Consider the following 14,246-nt stretch of genomic DNA (forward strand, 5'->3'; position numbering starts at 1 on the left):
ATCTCGTATTCTGAAATCGTAGGACCAAACTGTATTCTGAACTCATTGGCCCGAACAGCTTCCGTGTTGTGTTGTGCGTCAGCAGGCTGCTCAAACGAACCTCGTATTTTGAACTCGCTCGTAAGGGCCAAACTCCGTAATCTGAACTCGGATTTAAATAGGCTCCGTATTTCTGAAGACCAAAATTAAACGGGCTCCGTATTTTTGAATTCGGACTAAAGTTGAGTTCAAAACACGGAGCCTGTTTATTCCCTAGTTAAGAAACCTTTCGCTTGAGTTCACTCTCTACGTTTTTTGTCCATGTCATGACGCTCTCTATGTTTACAATAATTACATTAGATTTTTCGAGTGTAAGATAAATGTGTAATTATTTATGTGCCATGTGATTGATCACCTTGGATTTTGATGACGGTAAATTCGTTCGATGCATTTTTGTGTAAAACAAAAATTGTGGAAAACATCTTGACACTGTGCGAGAAATATGAATGTTTTTTAAGGTTAGAAAATGTATCATTGAAATCTAAGATCCGAAATTAAATATTTATTCAGAATGAATATAAACTTTTCTGATTCAGATTGAATATTTAATTTAATGGTAATGCCTAATACATTATCTTTTTTTTATTTTTTTTTAACAGCTTATATATTTAGAAAGAAAGCTATCGTGGTTATGTGTTTTTTTCGATGTGTTAGATTAAAAAGTTGAATTACAAAATTATTATAAATAATATTATATAAATAAATATATGTATGAAATTTGTGTTTTAGCACATGTTAATATGATATCCCATTTGAATCTGCTCAATGACTCCAACGCCAAGTAAAAATGAGTACTCGGATATTGAATGACATTCATAATGACTTAAAGCAGCTTATAACAGCGCTCACGTCGTTCGAGGTACGTTATGTGTGCAAATTAGCATTTATGACAAATGCGGGAAACAATGACATCATGCAAGAGAATCTTTACATATTCAGGAAGATGAAGAGGGATTTCGGATATGTGAGCGATTTTGTTTGTCAAACATTAAACACCATCGCTACCTCTCGGTCAACAGTCACGCGACCAAGGAAGCGATAAACGCGCTGATCTCCAAATTCTCGATCCACGGAAAATACGAGGTAGCTAAGAAGTTTCAGGAACTGATCGATTCCTTCCTGTCGAGTTTTGATTTTGAGCAGCATCCGCAGTACGATCTGCAGTGGTACCTGTTGACGTTCCTATTGGATTTGTCCACTGAAACTCACAAGTCTAACTTAGACAGCTTGAAACTCACGCGTGGAGAGCACAGTTTTAACGCGACCAGTGGAAATGAGGATAGCATTACGGAAGAAATAGACTGGGCACAGTATTTGAAGGAGGGCCAGGAGAATTTCTTTTGTGATTTTAAGAGCGATAGCGACAGCGTAGGTATTCGCGAAAAATTCAGCCTCAAGTATAAAGCACTCCCATATTGACGTAAACATTCTATATCTAAAAAAAAATAATATATTTATTTTTATTATTTTAATATTTTGTTAACACGTTTTGTCCTCCTTTAATATTGCCTTTTTAAAAACAATGCAATAAATTGAGGGTGTTTTATACTTAAGACCAAGATTGTATGTTTCATAAAATTATTGTTCAGAATGTTTTTAATTTTTTCGTATTTGCATAGGAATGGTCTGACTTAACGGAAGAAGGCATTGACGAAAATGACATTTCTTTGCCAACGCAAATATGTAATACTCAATTAGATATTGCACAGCCTCCACAAGTTTCTGATGGTGCAGCAGAAAAATTCTCACTTGCGTTAGTACAAAATCTCGAGTCGAGGAAGTGGCTCCAATCAAATGTTCAAACCGATTGGTGGAACAATCTAAAATGTCAAAAGTATCCCGTGATCAGACGATCTTGTGACACCAGTATATGTGATATATGGTATTAAAAAAATTTTTTTTTATTAAATCATTTCATGTAAGAGATGATGTACGATATTGTAAATTTGTACTTATACCATACCTACCATTTGTAGGCACGAGACAAGTTTGTCAACCGTGTACAAAGTAGCTACTCTCAGCGAATATCAAGTATGCAGAGAATTATTATGGATGTTTTATGTTCAAACGTCGATGGTGGTGTTTCAACAGGACAGCGAATCAAAATTCTCAATACGTTCTGACATATCTATACCGAGTTTGACGACTGTGCGTTGCTCTATCATTCATAAATTTTCTTGTGCAATCTTTCACGCAGAATTATAATATACAGAACTCTCTTATTATATTTGAATGTTCTACTTCCAGACTGCTTTCAAAAGTATTCTAACACCGTTCTGCGAGTATCTCTCGATGATATATGATATTGAGAGGTTCGGGGCTGACTTGCAACCAGCTTATAACGAAGAATCGGAACTTCGGAGTCCTCCTTTGACCTACGAAGCATATAATGCTGCGCTTAGACAACACCTGAATGAATTTAAGACTGAAGTGATTAATATGGAAAAAGATATTATGAAGCAAGGTGAGCTCACGTGACTTACTTTTGTCATCTATTATAATCTCTTATTAATCTTAATAAATTTTTAAAAAATTTTTTTTGTTCTAGAAAAGTGCAATACATTCTTATCTTTATCGGCTAATCTGCGAAGCCATTTGAATACTATAAAAATACTCTATGATGTACACCAGAATGTTATAATTGATTGGAAAGTTAGCTCTAATTGGAAATGTGCATCTCGACTGTTATCGTCTTTATATTATGAAATGCAAAATTCTCATAGTAGGGAAAGAACAAATATCTGTATAAATTTATATCTACGCAGTCTTACGGTTTATCTTAACATAATCGATACGTGGCTGAGTGAAGGACGATTAGAAGATTGGCGAGATGAATTTATAATTGTGAGGTACGAGGGAAATATAAAAAATTAGAATTAAAATTCTAATAATTTACTATCTATATTTTTATGTCTATATTTAATCATCTATTGTTATATTAGGGTCACAGAGGATGAAAATGATGAACAAACTGAAAAATTTACGATTCGATTGTCCGATAATGTTTGCTTGACAGATCCAATCATGCAATTATTGTTGCAAAAAGTACAACATATGGGTCACAGTATTGAATTGCTTGTTTCTTTAGATCGAATTGCCGATATATGGAGGCTGGACAATGAGAATAACGGTTTGTTTCTGACAGATATCTTTATACTATTCGTTTATGTTGTAAATTGGTATACTGTAAACTGATATTTCGTTATAATTTATTGCAGACGTGAGAATTTCATTAAGCACCGAGTTACAAAACAAATTGTTGTCAGAAATATCTAAGTACAGCCCGTCAGTGGAGGAGACAGATACTGTGCTGCAAATCGATAAAATATCATTACAAGAACACGATGCCGATATTGAAAAGAACATAATACAACAATTATCATCTTTACACAATCCATTTCTCATGAAAGCTATGGAAGACTACATGCCGTGCGAATTATATAAAAACGATACGGTGGACGCTCGTGCGCATAACACTTACGATTCCAAAGCAAAACAAGGCCAGATACATAACTTGTACAAAGAGTATGTGTATTTACTAATACATCAGGATAATTTATATATTAGAAATAACATATATTTTCTTGTAGACTACAAAAGATAGGGTATATATTACCGATGCAAAACATTTTGGAGAACACGTTGTCTGAGATTTTAATTTTACGCTACAACAGCGCCAGCAAATTAGTAAAAAATATCATGATCGAGGAATACAAGCTGCAAACACACTTGAAGCTACTGAGATTCGTTTATATGATGGAAGCTGGACACGTTATGAATAAATTCTATCAAATCTTGTTTTACGAGGTAAAAAGAAAAGGCACTAGCCTTTTAATGACCGATATCCTTCTGTGTGGTGTAACACGATCGTCTATTCTAGATCGAAAATAACCAAATGTGGGCTAATTCGTATTTCCTATCGTGCATTCTTGAAGAGGTATTTTCTCAATACTGGCCCGACACAAGTTCACGCTGGTCGATTACGGTTCACGGCAATATCAGTACTCATCAAGTGTTACAAGCTGTAAATAGTATAACGCTGCACTATACAGTAGAATGGCCTATAAGTATTGTGTTGACTAAGAAAGTTTTAGAAAAGTACAACGAGATATTTAGATTTCAATTGAAATTGAAGTGGGCTCTGTGGACGTTAAACAACTTGAGATTTTGCGGTAAATAACGGTTTACGGTTTAAAGTACGATACTCTTGCGATCGCATGTGTCGTTTCACTCGTATCGTTTTACCGATTTTTTTTCTCTCTCAGATCTAGAGGATTCCAAGTCGCCGTGTATAAGAGATCGATTGGAACAGTTTCACATAAGACGGCTCGAGTGCTTAAGATTTTGGCTGCTGCATGCGATAGGATCTATACATACGTACTTGTCCGGTCAAGTATTGCAGAGCCTGGGATTTATACTGGAAAAAGTTCTAGCTCAAGCAGATAGCCTCGATACTATTATATCAGGTAATGATTGCGATCAATTATCCCCCCCCCCCCCACTTCGTGGGGGTTTCAAGGGAGAAGAAATTTTCTCGTCTTATTGCGTGACTGCGAAATGTAAAGTTTCCTTTTCGAAGAGAGATAGCGGATGGGAATAGCCTCTTCCCCTTAATAATTTCAACAAATGTAAACGATTCTTTTGCAGTGCACAATGAATACCTGAACAAGGTTCACGAGCATTGCTTATTAACAGAGGAATTTGAAGATTTAATGGCAACTATAAATAATGTACGTATCTGTTAGGCGATTGAATAACGGCGGAGTATTATATAGAATTTACCTATCGCTCAATTATATTTCAGATGATCGAAATGTGTATTCACATACGAGACCGGTGGTCACGCAAAAAACTATTGTTAGCCGCTACAGAATTGGACGTGATGGAGCACAGTTACATAAAGTACCATACATATCTTGCTTTAGCCTTGCACAATGCGGTACAACATAAGGATGCGGATTATTGTAAGTTTTACAATTTATTAGCGGTACTCAACGTATTTCAATACAATTTCCCGCAGTTCTGCAATTCAGTTGATCGTTCATAAATATCGTCGAGACAATTGCCAATCATTATAATGTTAGGAACAAAAAAATATTCAATTTTTTTTTTCAAATCATTGAAAAACATATCAATGCGATTAATATGCACTGACACGAATCGCGAATATATTTGTCGCAAAATATTAACTAGTAAATGTTAAATTGCATGGTAATTAACAGTAAGCGGTATTGCTTCTGACATAACATTCTCCTCTTGCTTTATTTACAGTGACTGCCTTAAGTTCAGCCTTTAATTGCAGTATGCCGTGTGCTTAATTTTGTATTAATAGAATGTCAACTCGTACCGATTTAACATTACCAGTGTGCATCCTGATTTTTCCATTTGGGATTAACAACAACATCAATTCCATTTTCCATTTATATCGATATTTGCTTTATACTACAGCAATATACATGTAGTATTTAGCCGTCATTTTACCAGTATATTATTACCTCATTTACGATTGATATTATAATTATTATTGTGTACATTAATTATTTTTTGATACAAACTTGTCGCGCAAAGATCTGTAATATTTGTAGCATAATTATGTATTTATTTTTTTAAACAATTGTTTTTGTATGCATAATTGAGAAAAACCATGTTACTTTATTTTTTTAGAATAAAAATTGTTTAACATATATCACATCGATCTACCATCACGGTGTATGACTACCGTACCAAACTACAGTATTATTCTTATCCAGTCTCAACTTCTCCAATATCCTTGTTTCCTTTTATCCGATCCATTCCAGATAAATTGATGCCAATGTCTGCAGCCTGCGTTGATAGTAAATCATTTCAAGATAGTGACAAATTCATTAAACTCATTACCGATCTTAGTCGAACTTTATTAACAGAAATCGCGCATCAAAGCTTACCACCATCAGGCATGTCCCTGCCAATCCCGAAATTAATTTACGGAAGGGCTTGGCAAACGAGGTAAAAAAACGTGACGCTACTGATGCAAATTTTATAGATATTTTCGTTAAAATACGCAATTACTAACTTTTTTAAAGTTTTAGTCCAGAATCATTGTTACCCGTCGAAGTGTCCTTGAACGAGTACGAACAAATCTTTTCTTACATGCGCTGGTATCAGTATGAGAAACAGTTCTTTGTTCTAAATTCATCATCGTGTGCCTTACACGACGAAATAAGAGATATCGTCGCTAATTCGCCATAAGGAGTATTTTAAGCAAATATATATATAAATAAAAATATATTAGACAACATTATTCCAGATACAATTAATGAGTCACGATTTTTATATAACGATCCAATAAAATCGCATAATTTAGATTTAAAAAATTGTATATAAACTGTATATAACCAGATTCTGAAGCTAAAAGGAGAAATATATGATACGTGTAAAATGTATATAGATTTAAATACACACATACACACACACACACATATATACTGCTATATATTTCATTAGGATACATAAAGAAAATAATTACTAATAACATATATGTACTCCAATATTCTATGTAACAAATACCAATTATAAAAGTTTTTAGCTTGAGTAAGGTGGGATTACAATTTAAAAATATGAAATCATAATATATGCTTGGTAACATGATTATGATAACTTATATTCAGCTATATAAGCCATTCTCGGATGAAAGATATATTTCACTTTTAATAATATATTATAAAAAGGATAATATACATTAAGGGGAAAAAAAAGAGAGATGTGTGGTGTTTGTAACGTATTTGCAAAAAAAATATTTCCAAATAACTAACATTAGAACTGAAGATCTGTTATATTACATTTCGTCCGGGAAGTTCTATACAGATTGCACTTAAAAATTAACTCTGTGCAATCACAACGGTACCGTTTTGTCCGATCGTTCCACTTTGCGGTACCGTGGGAGCATTCGTAGTTTCATTCGTGCTAACGGGGGAGGATGAGTGATTCGTCGCGTTTGTCGCGGCTAACGCCTTGTTTCGTAATTCGAATACTTGCTGTATCGCCTTGCGGAAACAAAGGAAGTTATAGTCGATCACACCTGTGAATCAAACAAAACAAACGAAAATAATGATACAATGACTGCGTTCAGCAAAAAAAGTGGCTTTGCAACTGTTGTAAAATTCATTAATATGATTGGTTTATACATTTAGATCCATGAAGAACTAAAGGCAAGAACTAATCATGTTGAAGAATCTCACAACAGTTGTAAAGCTGTTTTCTCTGCTGAACGCAGCCAATCTTCGATGTGCGTTTTATATATGCAGGGTGCTCCAAAATTCGCGAATCAAAATACCATAGCAAAAAAGTTTTTGAAAAATTAAATAAAAAAATTATTTGTAATTTTTACTTTAAGCAATAGTTTTTGAGACATAAGAGTTTAAATTTGATCAATTATAATTTACGGTTAAACGGAAATATGTCTGTGAGTAGCGCTTCGATAGTGTTAGTGATCACGCACTTCACGCGCATAATCTATAATAATTGGCCAAATTTAAACTCTTGTATCTCAAAAACTACTGCTTAAAATAAAAATTGACAAATAACTTTTTATTTAATTTTTCGAAGACTTTCTTGTTATAATATTTTGATTTGCAAATTTCGGGACACCGTGTTTATATATATATATACACTGTCAAGTAAAAAATATCGTTTCTTTTAAACGCATATTAAAATTTATTATTTTTACCTTGCCTATCAAAATTATCCTCTCGCAAGATGCAGACCAATGCTAAAAACTTATTCACTTCGCGCAAATACAAGATTGTACCGTTATTTAATTTAATTAAACTGGAACTTTGGTTGTCGAATGCAGCAGCTTCTAAATCCTCTCTCAATCTGAAGCAAGTATATATAAGTATATATAAGTATGAATAGAAGTACAAATGTTAAATACACATAAATGTGCAATTCAAATTAGTTACCCGTATATGCAGGAAACATCAATAACAACGTCTATCATATCACAACATAGTTCATAACTTTGCATATCAACAGGTGAACTATCAGTTGCTATATATATTTTTGAGACAACATCGAATAGGAATGCCTTCTCAATTGCTGAATTCTGTAAATAATAATAAAGTTAAATAAATATTCTAGAGTGTCTGTGCCAGTAGAAAAAAGGATAAACGTTATTTTTACCGATATGAGTATATTGAGTAAATTTTCTAAAGTAGGCAGCTGTGGTATTAACTTCTGAACAACTTTGCTAAATGCTTCAAATATACTATGATCGTATATTGAGGTCAAGTGAAAACTCAAGTGTATTTGATCGCACCCTAGAAAGAAACACGTGAAGTGAATAGGAGCAATTTTTTCAAATTCTTATCTCAAAAAATCTTTTTTTTTTGTTTTGTTTACCAGCGTCCGCTAAATCGTCGTTAGCTCTCGTGTGTATGTCCCTTTGCGTTTCCATCTTACAGTCGTCCGACAATCCATCCACCTTATGGATAAAGACCTCGAACTTGATGGCCTGATTAACTTTATTTGCCTTCGTGACTGTCGCGTGAAGCTTGTTAAGCGCCTCCATGTAATCGTCCTGCGCGTCTATCACGAACACCAGCGCCCCGCAACCGCCGAATATCATGTCGCTGTCGAAGGTAGGATCAAAGAAGTCGATTTGTCCGGGGAAGTCCCATATTTGAAATTGTACGAAGCTCGAGTTGCTTATATCGTCCTTAATTATCTTATTTGTACTCTCCAAGAACAGCGTCTCGTTGGGTGACATCTTGTGGAAAACCACCTTCTGTATCGACGACTTGCCGCTACTAAGGAACGAAAGGAAAAGGACGCGGGGGTGAGTATACTGGTCTCTTGACAAATTTGTGGAGCGCTGCCACCGAGAATTTTATGCCTACCGTCTGAGACCCATCAGAAGTATTCTAGGCTTTTGTTCGCCGGCTAGCGGATCCATAGATCCCTCAGTTTCACCATCGAACGGTGCGTATCCAAAATCCTTCGGAAAAGAACCGCTTTGGTAATGGTCGTCATAACCGCTCTGATAATGGTCTTCATCATCCTGGAACAATGTCGTAGCAATATTACAGAAGAAATATCGTAAAAAAAAAACATTTAGTTTAAATCGAATTCTCTCATAAATAAATTTTCAAGGTATAATTGGCGGCGTTATGGCTCGCTCCAAAGTATCAAAGTCAATGTCACAATTTACCCCCACATACGCACGTGCAACCAAAATCTAATGAAATTATTCGACAGAAGGAAAGTGTAACGAATGACGTATACGTTACATTTTTCTCTTGCGCCAGCCACATCACGCTCAATTATCGCCATTCCCATCGACGGGAGATTTCGGAACAGAAGTTCAACTCACGCTCGTCCACTTACCATGTTCGCGAGGTTAAATAATCCTTGTACCAAGATTCCGGCCGTTCTCCCGCGGGATCACAGACACTCGTGGAACGTACGCGGTGCCACGCCGTACCCGTACGACCGCGGCGCTACATATAATGGAAAATTATACGGACTGCAAAGTTTAATATAATATCTTTGTTTACAGTTAGGGCGCAGGGTGTGTGTGATGACACGGTGCGCGTTTGATACAAGTTATATATCAGTCGGCGCTGCGATTGGTCCCTCCGTCAAAGTGACGGCCCGTGAAACGTCAGCCTCGGATTAATCGCGAACGTGTCGCGCGGAGCAATCCTAATCTCTCAAAGGCGTATCCGCGACCGATTTACCACGGCTCTACGCGAGGCGTATAACCAGGGAAGTCACACGTGCGATACAAAGGTCGCCATACTGTTGCGTCTTTTATCTGACCCGTTGTTTTTTTTGTAACAAAGAGCAGAGACACTCTATTATGTTATGGATTTCCGATTGCTCCGTCTGGATAGGGCTTAAGAGAAATCAACCAATCGGGTGTGATAAGGCAAGTGGCGATTTTTTTAATTTGAATTTCGTGCGAATTTTCTATACACGTATTAGAAACAGTAGGATCTTCACGTATAGATATTATATTTTTATATTAATTATTTTATTTATAATATTTGAGGCAATTAAAATTGGCATTTAAATTGATTTGCAGATTGAAAAAAAAACTCGTACATTAAAAAAATTTGAGTTATATCTTTGTTTACATTTTCACGAAGAATTATATCAATTGTAACATATTTCATATCAAAATGAAAAGAGAATAAATATGATAAAATATATTATTAATTCACAGGTAATAAAAACGTAATAAATTATCAATTACAGGTAATAAAATCGTATACGATTACTATCCTATGTATAATCATTGTACGTGATTATAAAAAACATGTAATTCTTTATTTATCCTGATAATAATTGATAGCAAAATTATCACGTATGGATTTGTAAGCGATATAATTTATCCTTCGAAAGTACAGTCAGATATTTGTTTGTGGCAACGACGCCCATAATAGGGGAAGCTTGACAGTCAAGGTCCACGATTCTCTGTTTGGCAAACTTTGCTCCGACATCCGGCCTGTCGTATAAAAAGACATGTCTCGTGTGTTCCACTATAGCTATGTATGAACCATCTGCGGCAAAACAAGTAATTGTATTAATATTGTTAAACAGAATTAATATTATCAATATTAATATAAATTCTATAACATATAATTACATAATTCTCTGTTAATATAATATTGCATTAACAGAGTTATTATTGTTATCTATTTAAGTCAGAGAGAAATGTATTTGAAAAATATCTCTGCTGCCTTACCAATTGGAGATACACAAAATTTTTTATTGGTTTTGCTAGCTTCGACATAGCCCAATCCAGGAAAGCTGTGGACGTGTTGCAGGTTCCACTGAGCATTATCTTCCCCATTACCCGTTTCCCAGACGCAAGCATCATGATCGTATCTTAGGCACACCACTTGCTTATGTTTTCTTTTGTATGTGAACAACATGTGATTATTGCTTCCCAATCTGGCTAGATGCGTGGTCATCCGAGTAAGAAGATTAATCCTTTGTAAAAAGTTATCTTTTCCCTCCAGATCGCACTCTTCTAATTGTTCAGCATTGAATCCCACGCAAGGTTGATCCCCACCGGCACTGCTATTTTGTTGATCCGTACATAAATGTGCTAGCCTGTGTAAATAATGAGATACGTTATTATAGTATTGCAAATAATCATGAAAATATAGAAATAAATTAAATGTTATTAAATTAGAGCTACTGAAATTAAAGCTGTCTGTGTGCAATATGTGTAACAATTGTAAAATAAATCACAAAAAAGTACCTTGCATGTATTTCTGCAGCAAGAGCCTCATTGGGTAAACATTCGCCTCCTGTATCGCCTTTGATTAATTCACTCCACATTAATCCACTTTCATATTTACTTAGATCAATTTGCAACGTGTCTTCTTTCTGTCTCCAGGTTACCGCATTCTCTTCCAATCTATGTTGGCATTTCCCTTGTATCAATATCTCATTGTCTATTGTAACAGACAATTCCAACGGCTTGACGCTTATTTTAGGTTGTTTATTGCCATGCCACTTCGGTACTTTGATCCAAACGGTTAGCGATTCTTCGTCTTGCGACCAATAATACTTAGGAATCTTTATTTGCGAACTGACGCTCGGTTGATCTGCTACGGCTTTAGATTCTTGCGCGTTTTCACTCTCGAAACCAATATCGTCCTGACAAATGGAATGCAAGTAATTTCCATTGTCCTCCACATAGGCATAGTCTACGGTGCCTTGTACCTTCAATATTTGTTTACCTGTATTACTAATCTTCGTCATTTCATTTTCCACATGCAACTCGTACGACAATAATATGAGCTGCGTATATTTCTTCTGATTATCATCCACAGCAATAGCGCACATGGTTAAAATAAGTTTTGAGCTCTTTTCCATATATTGAACATTCATGATGATTCCAGGTTCCTCAGGAGGCACTGAAAAGACCTTCCTATCTTCTTCCAGATATCCCATCAATATATGCAGGTTTCCACCACCATCAGAAATTGCCACAATATTATCCGACGTAAATCCGATTGATGGATTGTATGTTACTTTCGATGCATCTATATGTAACTTGTACACTTCATCTAGGGAACCGTCTTCATCCAGACGCCAAACAGTAGAAGCTTCGTCGACAAACCAGCATGACATATCATAGACGTTGTTAAATAAATGATTATGAAAAGCGAAGAGCCTTGCTTCCAGCCAGGATTCTTGATTATGATTTGGCTCTAGTCTGTATACATCTGAAATAATTTTCCATCAGAAGATTCTGTACTCGGTTGTACGCCAAAAAATACATATAGTTGTATGTGAAATACTTCATAATATATATGTACTTACGATTCTTTAACTTATTTTCAAAGATTATAGGTACAATCTCATTGGAAAATTGATATTTTTCAAAAGATGAGTTTATCAAACTTTTATTAGGACGTAACTCGATTATTTCTGTCATTGCTATTTATACTAATATATAATAATATCAGAAAAATAAAATATGCGTGAATTTTTGAATCAATGCCAGGATATCATTAAATATCACACATAAACGACAAGGTACTGACACTAGTTATTACTGATACGATTCAAGTGATAACTTAACCTAACTTATAATTGTGATCGTGTGTCGTCATCTAGCATCAAATAATCACAGTGGAACCTCGGTAATTGTCGGTAACTCGAATCTCAAGATAACAGAAAAATTCTTCGAGTTATAGAGTTTTCGACTTATCGAAATTCGAGTAAAAGAGGGTTACATATGAAAATTCGATTTACGGAGACTTTGTTACGAGAGTTTATAATTTTCCGATTATAATTGTTTTTAGAGGAAAAAAATCAATATTTAACAGTGAATTATTTATTGCATACATATAATAAATGTAATCATAAAACATAATACCAGCTAGGCTATTGCGATCATAACTCATGGTTACACACATATATATGTACATATATATACATATATAGCTACAACTTCGAATTATAGAGGTGAACTTCGATTTGCAGAGGTCTGGCTATTGTAAATTCGAGTTGTAGAGGTAAAATAATACATTTAAATATCTGACAAATGATTCGAGTTAAGATTTTATTTTAATTTATATAATCGAGATTTTCCGCAGTGGAGCGGAAGAGAATGAACAAATTTTTTGTCTTACAGAAGTTTTCGAGTTGTAAAGATTCGAGTTATCGCGGTTCGACTGTATTATGAAAAATATTTTTATATGAAAATAGAAAATACTTTTTAGATAAAATTAAAAGTTATAAAATATTAATTTATATGTTATTATATAATAAATTATATAATATTTGTACATATAATGTCAAAATATTTTTAAATTAAAGCAAGTATTATTAAAAATAACTAACGCGCCGCTATATATATTAAAAAAAATAATTTAATTAAATAAATATAACAGAGTGCTTTTAGATTTAATATAAAAGATATTATCAAGTATAAAAATTTTAATCAAATATAAAAAAACATGTAATATATATGTATGTAATATAATATATAAAAATATATTTTTAAGATTTAATTATAAGAAATATGTAAAAGAAAACATTTTTGTACTATATAAATGAAATATGTATATATTACTTTTACAGATTTGAAAATCCTTTTCCAGAATTAAAGTCCAATAACGGAGCTGAACTTCATGCATGGTTCCGGTTTTTTCCTTTTTTCTCCCCGTTCGCGTTAGAGAAAAAACGAGAAAAGATCAACGGTGCAAGTTCAACTTACATCACGACGCGTAAGCTCAAAAAATAATATACGTATTAAAAATATATAACAATAAAATTGTTTACAGAACACTATATGAAATAAACAATAAAAAAATACATTCTTTGTTAAAAGTCACTTATGGCAATAATAATATTGAATAATGCCTTTCTGGCATCGCTTTCATTAAACTGCACACTTAAAATTTCCATTGCCTTTCGCAAGTGTTCGTTCACGAGTTCTTTAGTTAATTCAATGCCCGGACCAGCTGACACAATTTCAAGCACCTATATATATAAGTACATAAATTATTATATTACGTACATTAATATAATAATCTTTTCATTGAATATACATATAATACTTTTTGACCATGCACCAATTTTATTAAATATTAATTTTTTTTAAAACCTTTAAATGGTCGATGTTCTCAACCGATTCCAATCCTTTATCGAGTTCTATTAAAATTGACGGATCGTGTTCAACATGAAACATAATTGGAGCAGCG

At 34.1% G+C, this 14,246-nt stretch overlaps 3 protein-coding genes and 1 pseudogene across 8 annotated transcripts; 1 reads left to right on the plus strand and 3 right to left on the minus strand.

Annotated features, from left to right (window-relative positions):
• The first annotated feature begins 130 nt into the window (after positions 1 to 130).
• On the plus strand, positions 131 to 6,452 carry LOC105448690 (gamma-tubulin complex component 5). 6 transcript variants are annotated; one of them, XM_011687401.1, is made up of 16 exons: positions 131 to 497; positions 769 to 898; positions 979 to 1,407; positions 1,659 to 1,921; positions 2,016 to 2,187; positions 2,287 to 2,503; positions 2,588 to 2,888; positions 2,982 to 3,169; positions 3,258 to 3,564; positions 3,630 to 3,846; positions 3,920 to 4,211; positions 4,305 to 4,505; positions 4,687 to 4,769; positions 4,844 to 5,003; positions 5,838 to 6,024; positions 6,102 to 6,452. In XM_011687401.1, the coding sequence occupies exons 2-16, from the start codon at positions 827 to 829 to the stop codon at positions 6,265 to 6,267; spliced, it is 3,255 nt and encodes a 1,084-aa protein (XP_011685703.1). In that variant the 5' UTR covers positions 131 to 497; positions 769 to 826; the 3' UTR covers positions 6,268 to 6,452. The 6 variants fall into 6 exon arrangements, with proteins under 6 accessions (XP_011685703.1, XP_011685704.1, XP_011685706.1 ...); XM_011687402.1 differs by having other exon boundaries at positions 6,108 to 6,452; XM_011687404.1 differs by lacking the exon at positions 5,838 to 6,024 and having other exon boundaries at positions 6,102 to 6,229.
• LOC105448689 (ras-related GTP-binding protein C) lies at positions 6,287 to 9,841 on the minus strand. Its single transcript, XM_011687399.1, has 7 exons — positions 9,403 to 9,841; positions 8,916 to 9,076; positions 8,419 to 8,825; positions 8,200 to 8,336; positions 7,980 to 8,122; positions 7,745 to 7,893; positions 6,287 to 7,096 (listed from the first exon to the last, which is right to left on the minus strand). Exons 1-7 carry the CDS (start codon positions 9,403 to 9,405, stop codon positions 6,897 to 6,899), a joined length of 1,200 nt encoding a protein of 399 aa, XP_011685701.1. The 5' UTR covers positions 9,406 to 9,841; the 3' UTR covers positions 6,287 to 6,896.
• A 484-nt stretch (positions 9,842 to 10,325) lies between these two features.
• Positions 10,326 to 12,709, minus strand: LOC105448693 (nudC domain-containing protein 1). The gene is made up of 4 exons (XM_011687409.1): positions 12,358 to 12,709; positions 11,288 to 12,260; positions 10,766 to 11,136; positions 10,326 to 10,580 (listed from the first exon to the last, which is right to left on the minus strand). The coding sequence occupies exons 1-4, from the start codon at positions 12,470 to 12,472 to the stop codon at positions 10,381 to 10,383; spliced, it is 1,659 nt and encodes a 552-aa protein (XP_011685711.1). The 5' UTR covers positions 12,473 to 12,709; the 3' UTR covers positions 10,326 to 10,380.
• Positions 12,710 to 13,585: 876 nt separating this feature from the next.
• Positions 13,586 to 14,246, minus strand: part of LOC105448696 — a 4,211-nt pseudogene continuing 3,550 nt past the window's right edge.

This window comes from Wasmannia auropunctata, unplaced genomic scaffold (genome assembly GCF_000956235.1).
Source record: "Wasmannia auropunctata unplaced genomic scaffold, wasmannia.A_1.0 LD336083.1, whole genome shotgun sequence".
NCBI lineage: Eukaryota > Metazoa > Arthropoda > Insecta > Hymenoptera > Formicidae > Wasmannia > Wasmannia auropunctata.

Bases quoted from the DNA above. Each gene is read 5' to 3' on its own strand.
- LOC105448690 (XM_011687401.1), top strand. From the start codon at position 827: ATGAGTACTCGGATATTGAATGACATTCATAATGACTTAAAGCAGCTT. The intron at 1,408-1,658 runs GTAGGTATTCGC...GTATTTGCATAG, and splicing joins TTAAGAGCGATAGCGACAGC to GAATGGTCTGACTTAACGGA. The intron at 2,504-2,587 runs GTGAGCTCACGT...TTTTTGTTCTAG, and splicing joins AAAAGATATTATGAAGCAAG to AAAAGTGCAATACATTCTTA.
- LOC105448693 (XM_011687409.1), bottom strand. From the start codon at position 12,472: ATGACAGAAATAATCGAGTTACGTCCTAATAAAAGTTTGATAAACTCA. The intron at 12,261-12,357 runs GTAAGTACATAT...AAATTATTTCAG, and splicing joins TGAAAATAAGTTAAAGAATC to ATGTATACAGACTAGAGCCA. The intron at 10,581-10,765 runs GTAAGGCAGCAG...GTTTTGCCGCAG, and splicing joins ATTTTGTGTATCTCCAATTG to ATGGTTCATACATAGCTATA.
- LOC105448689 (XM_011687399.1), bottom strand. The intron at 8,826-8,915 runs GTAGGCATAAAA...TTCGTTCCTTAG, and splicing joins CTTCTGATGGGTCTCAGACG to TAGCGGCAAGTCGTCGATAC. The intron at 8,337-8,418 runs GTAAACAAAACA...GTTTCTTTCTAG, and splicing joins CGACGATTTAGCGGACGCTG to GGTGCGATCAAATACACTTG.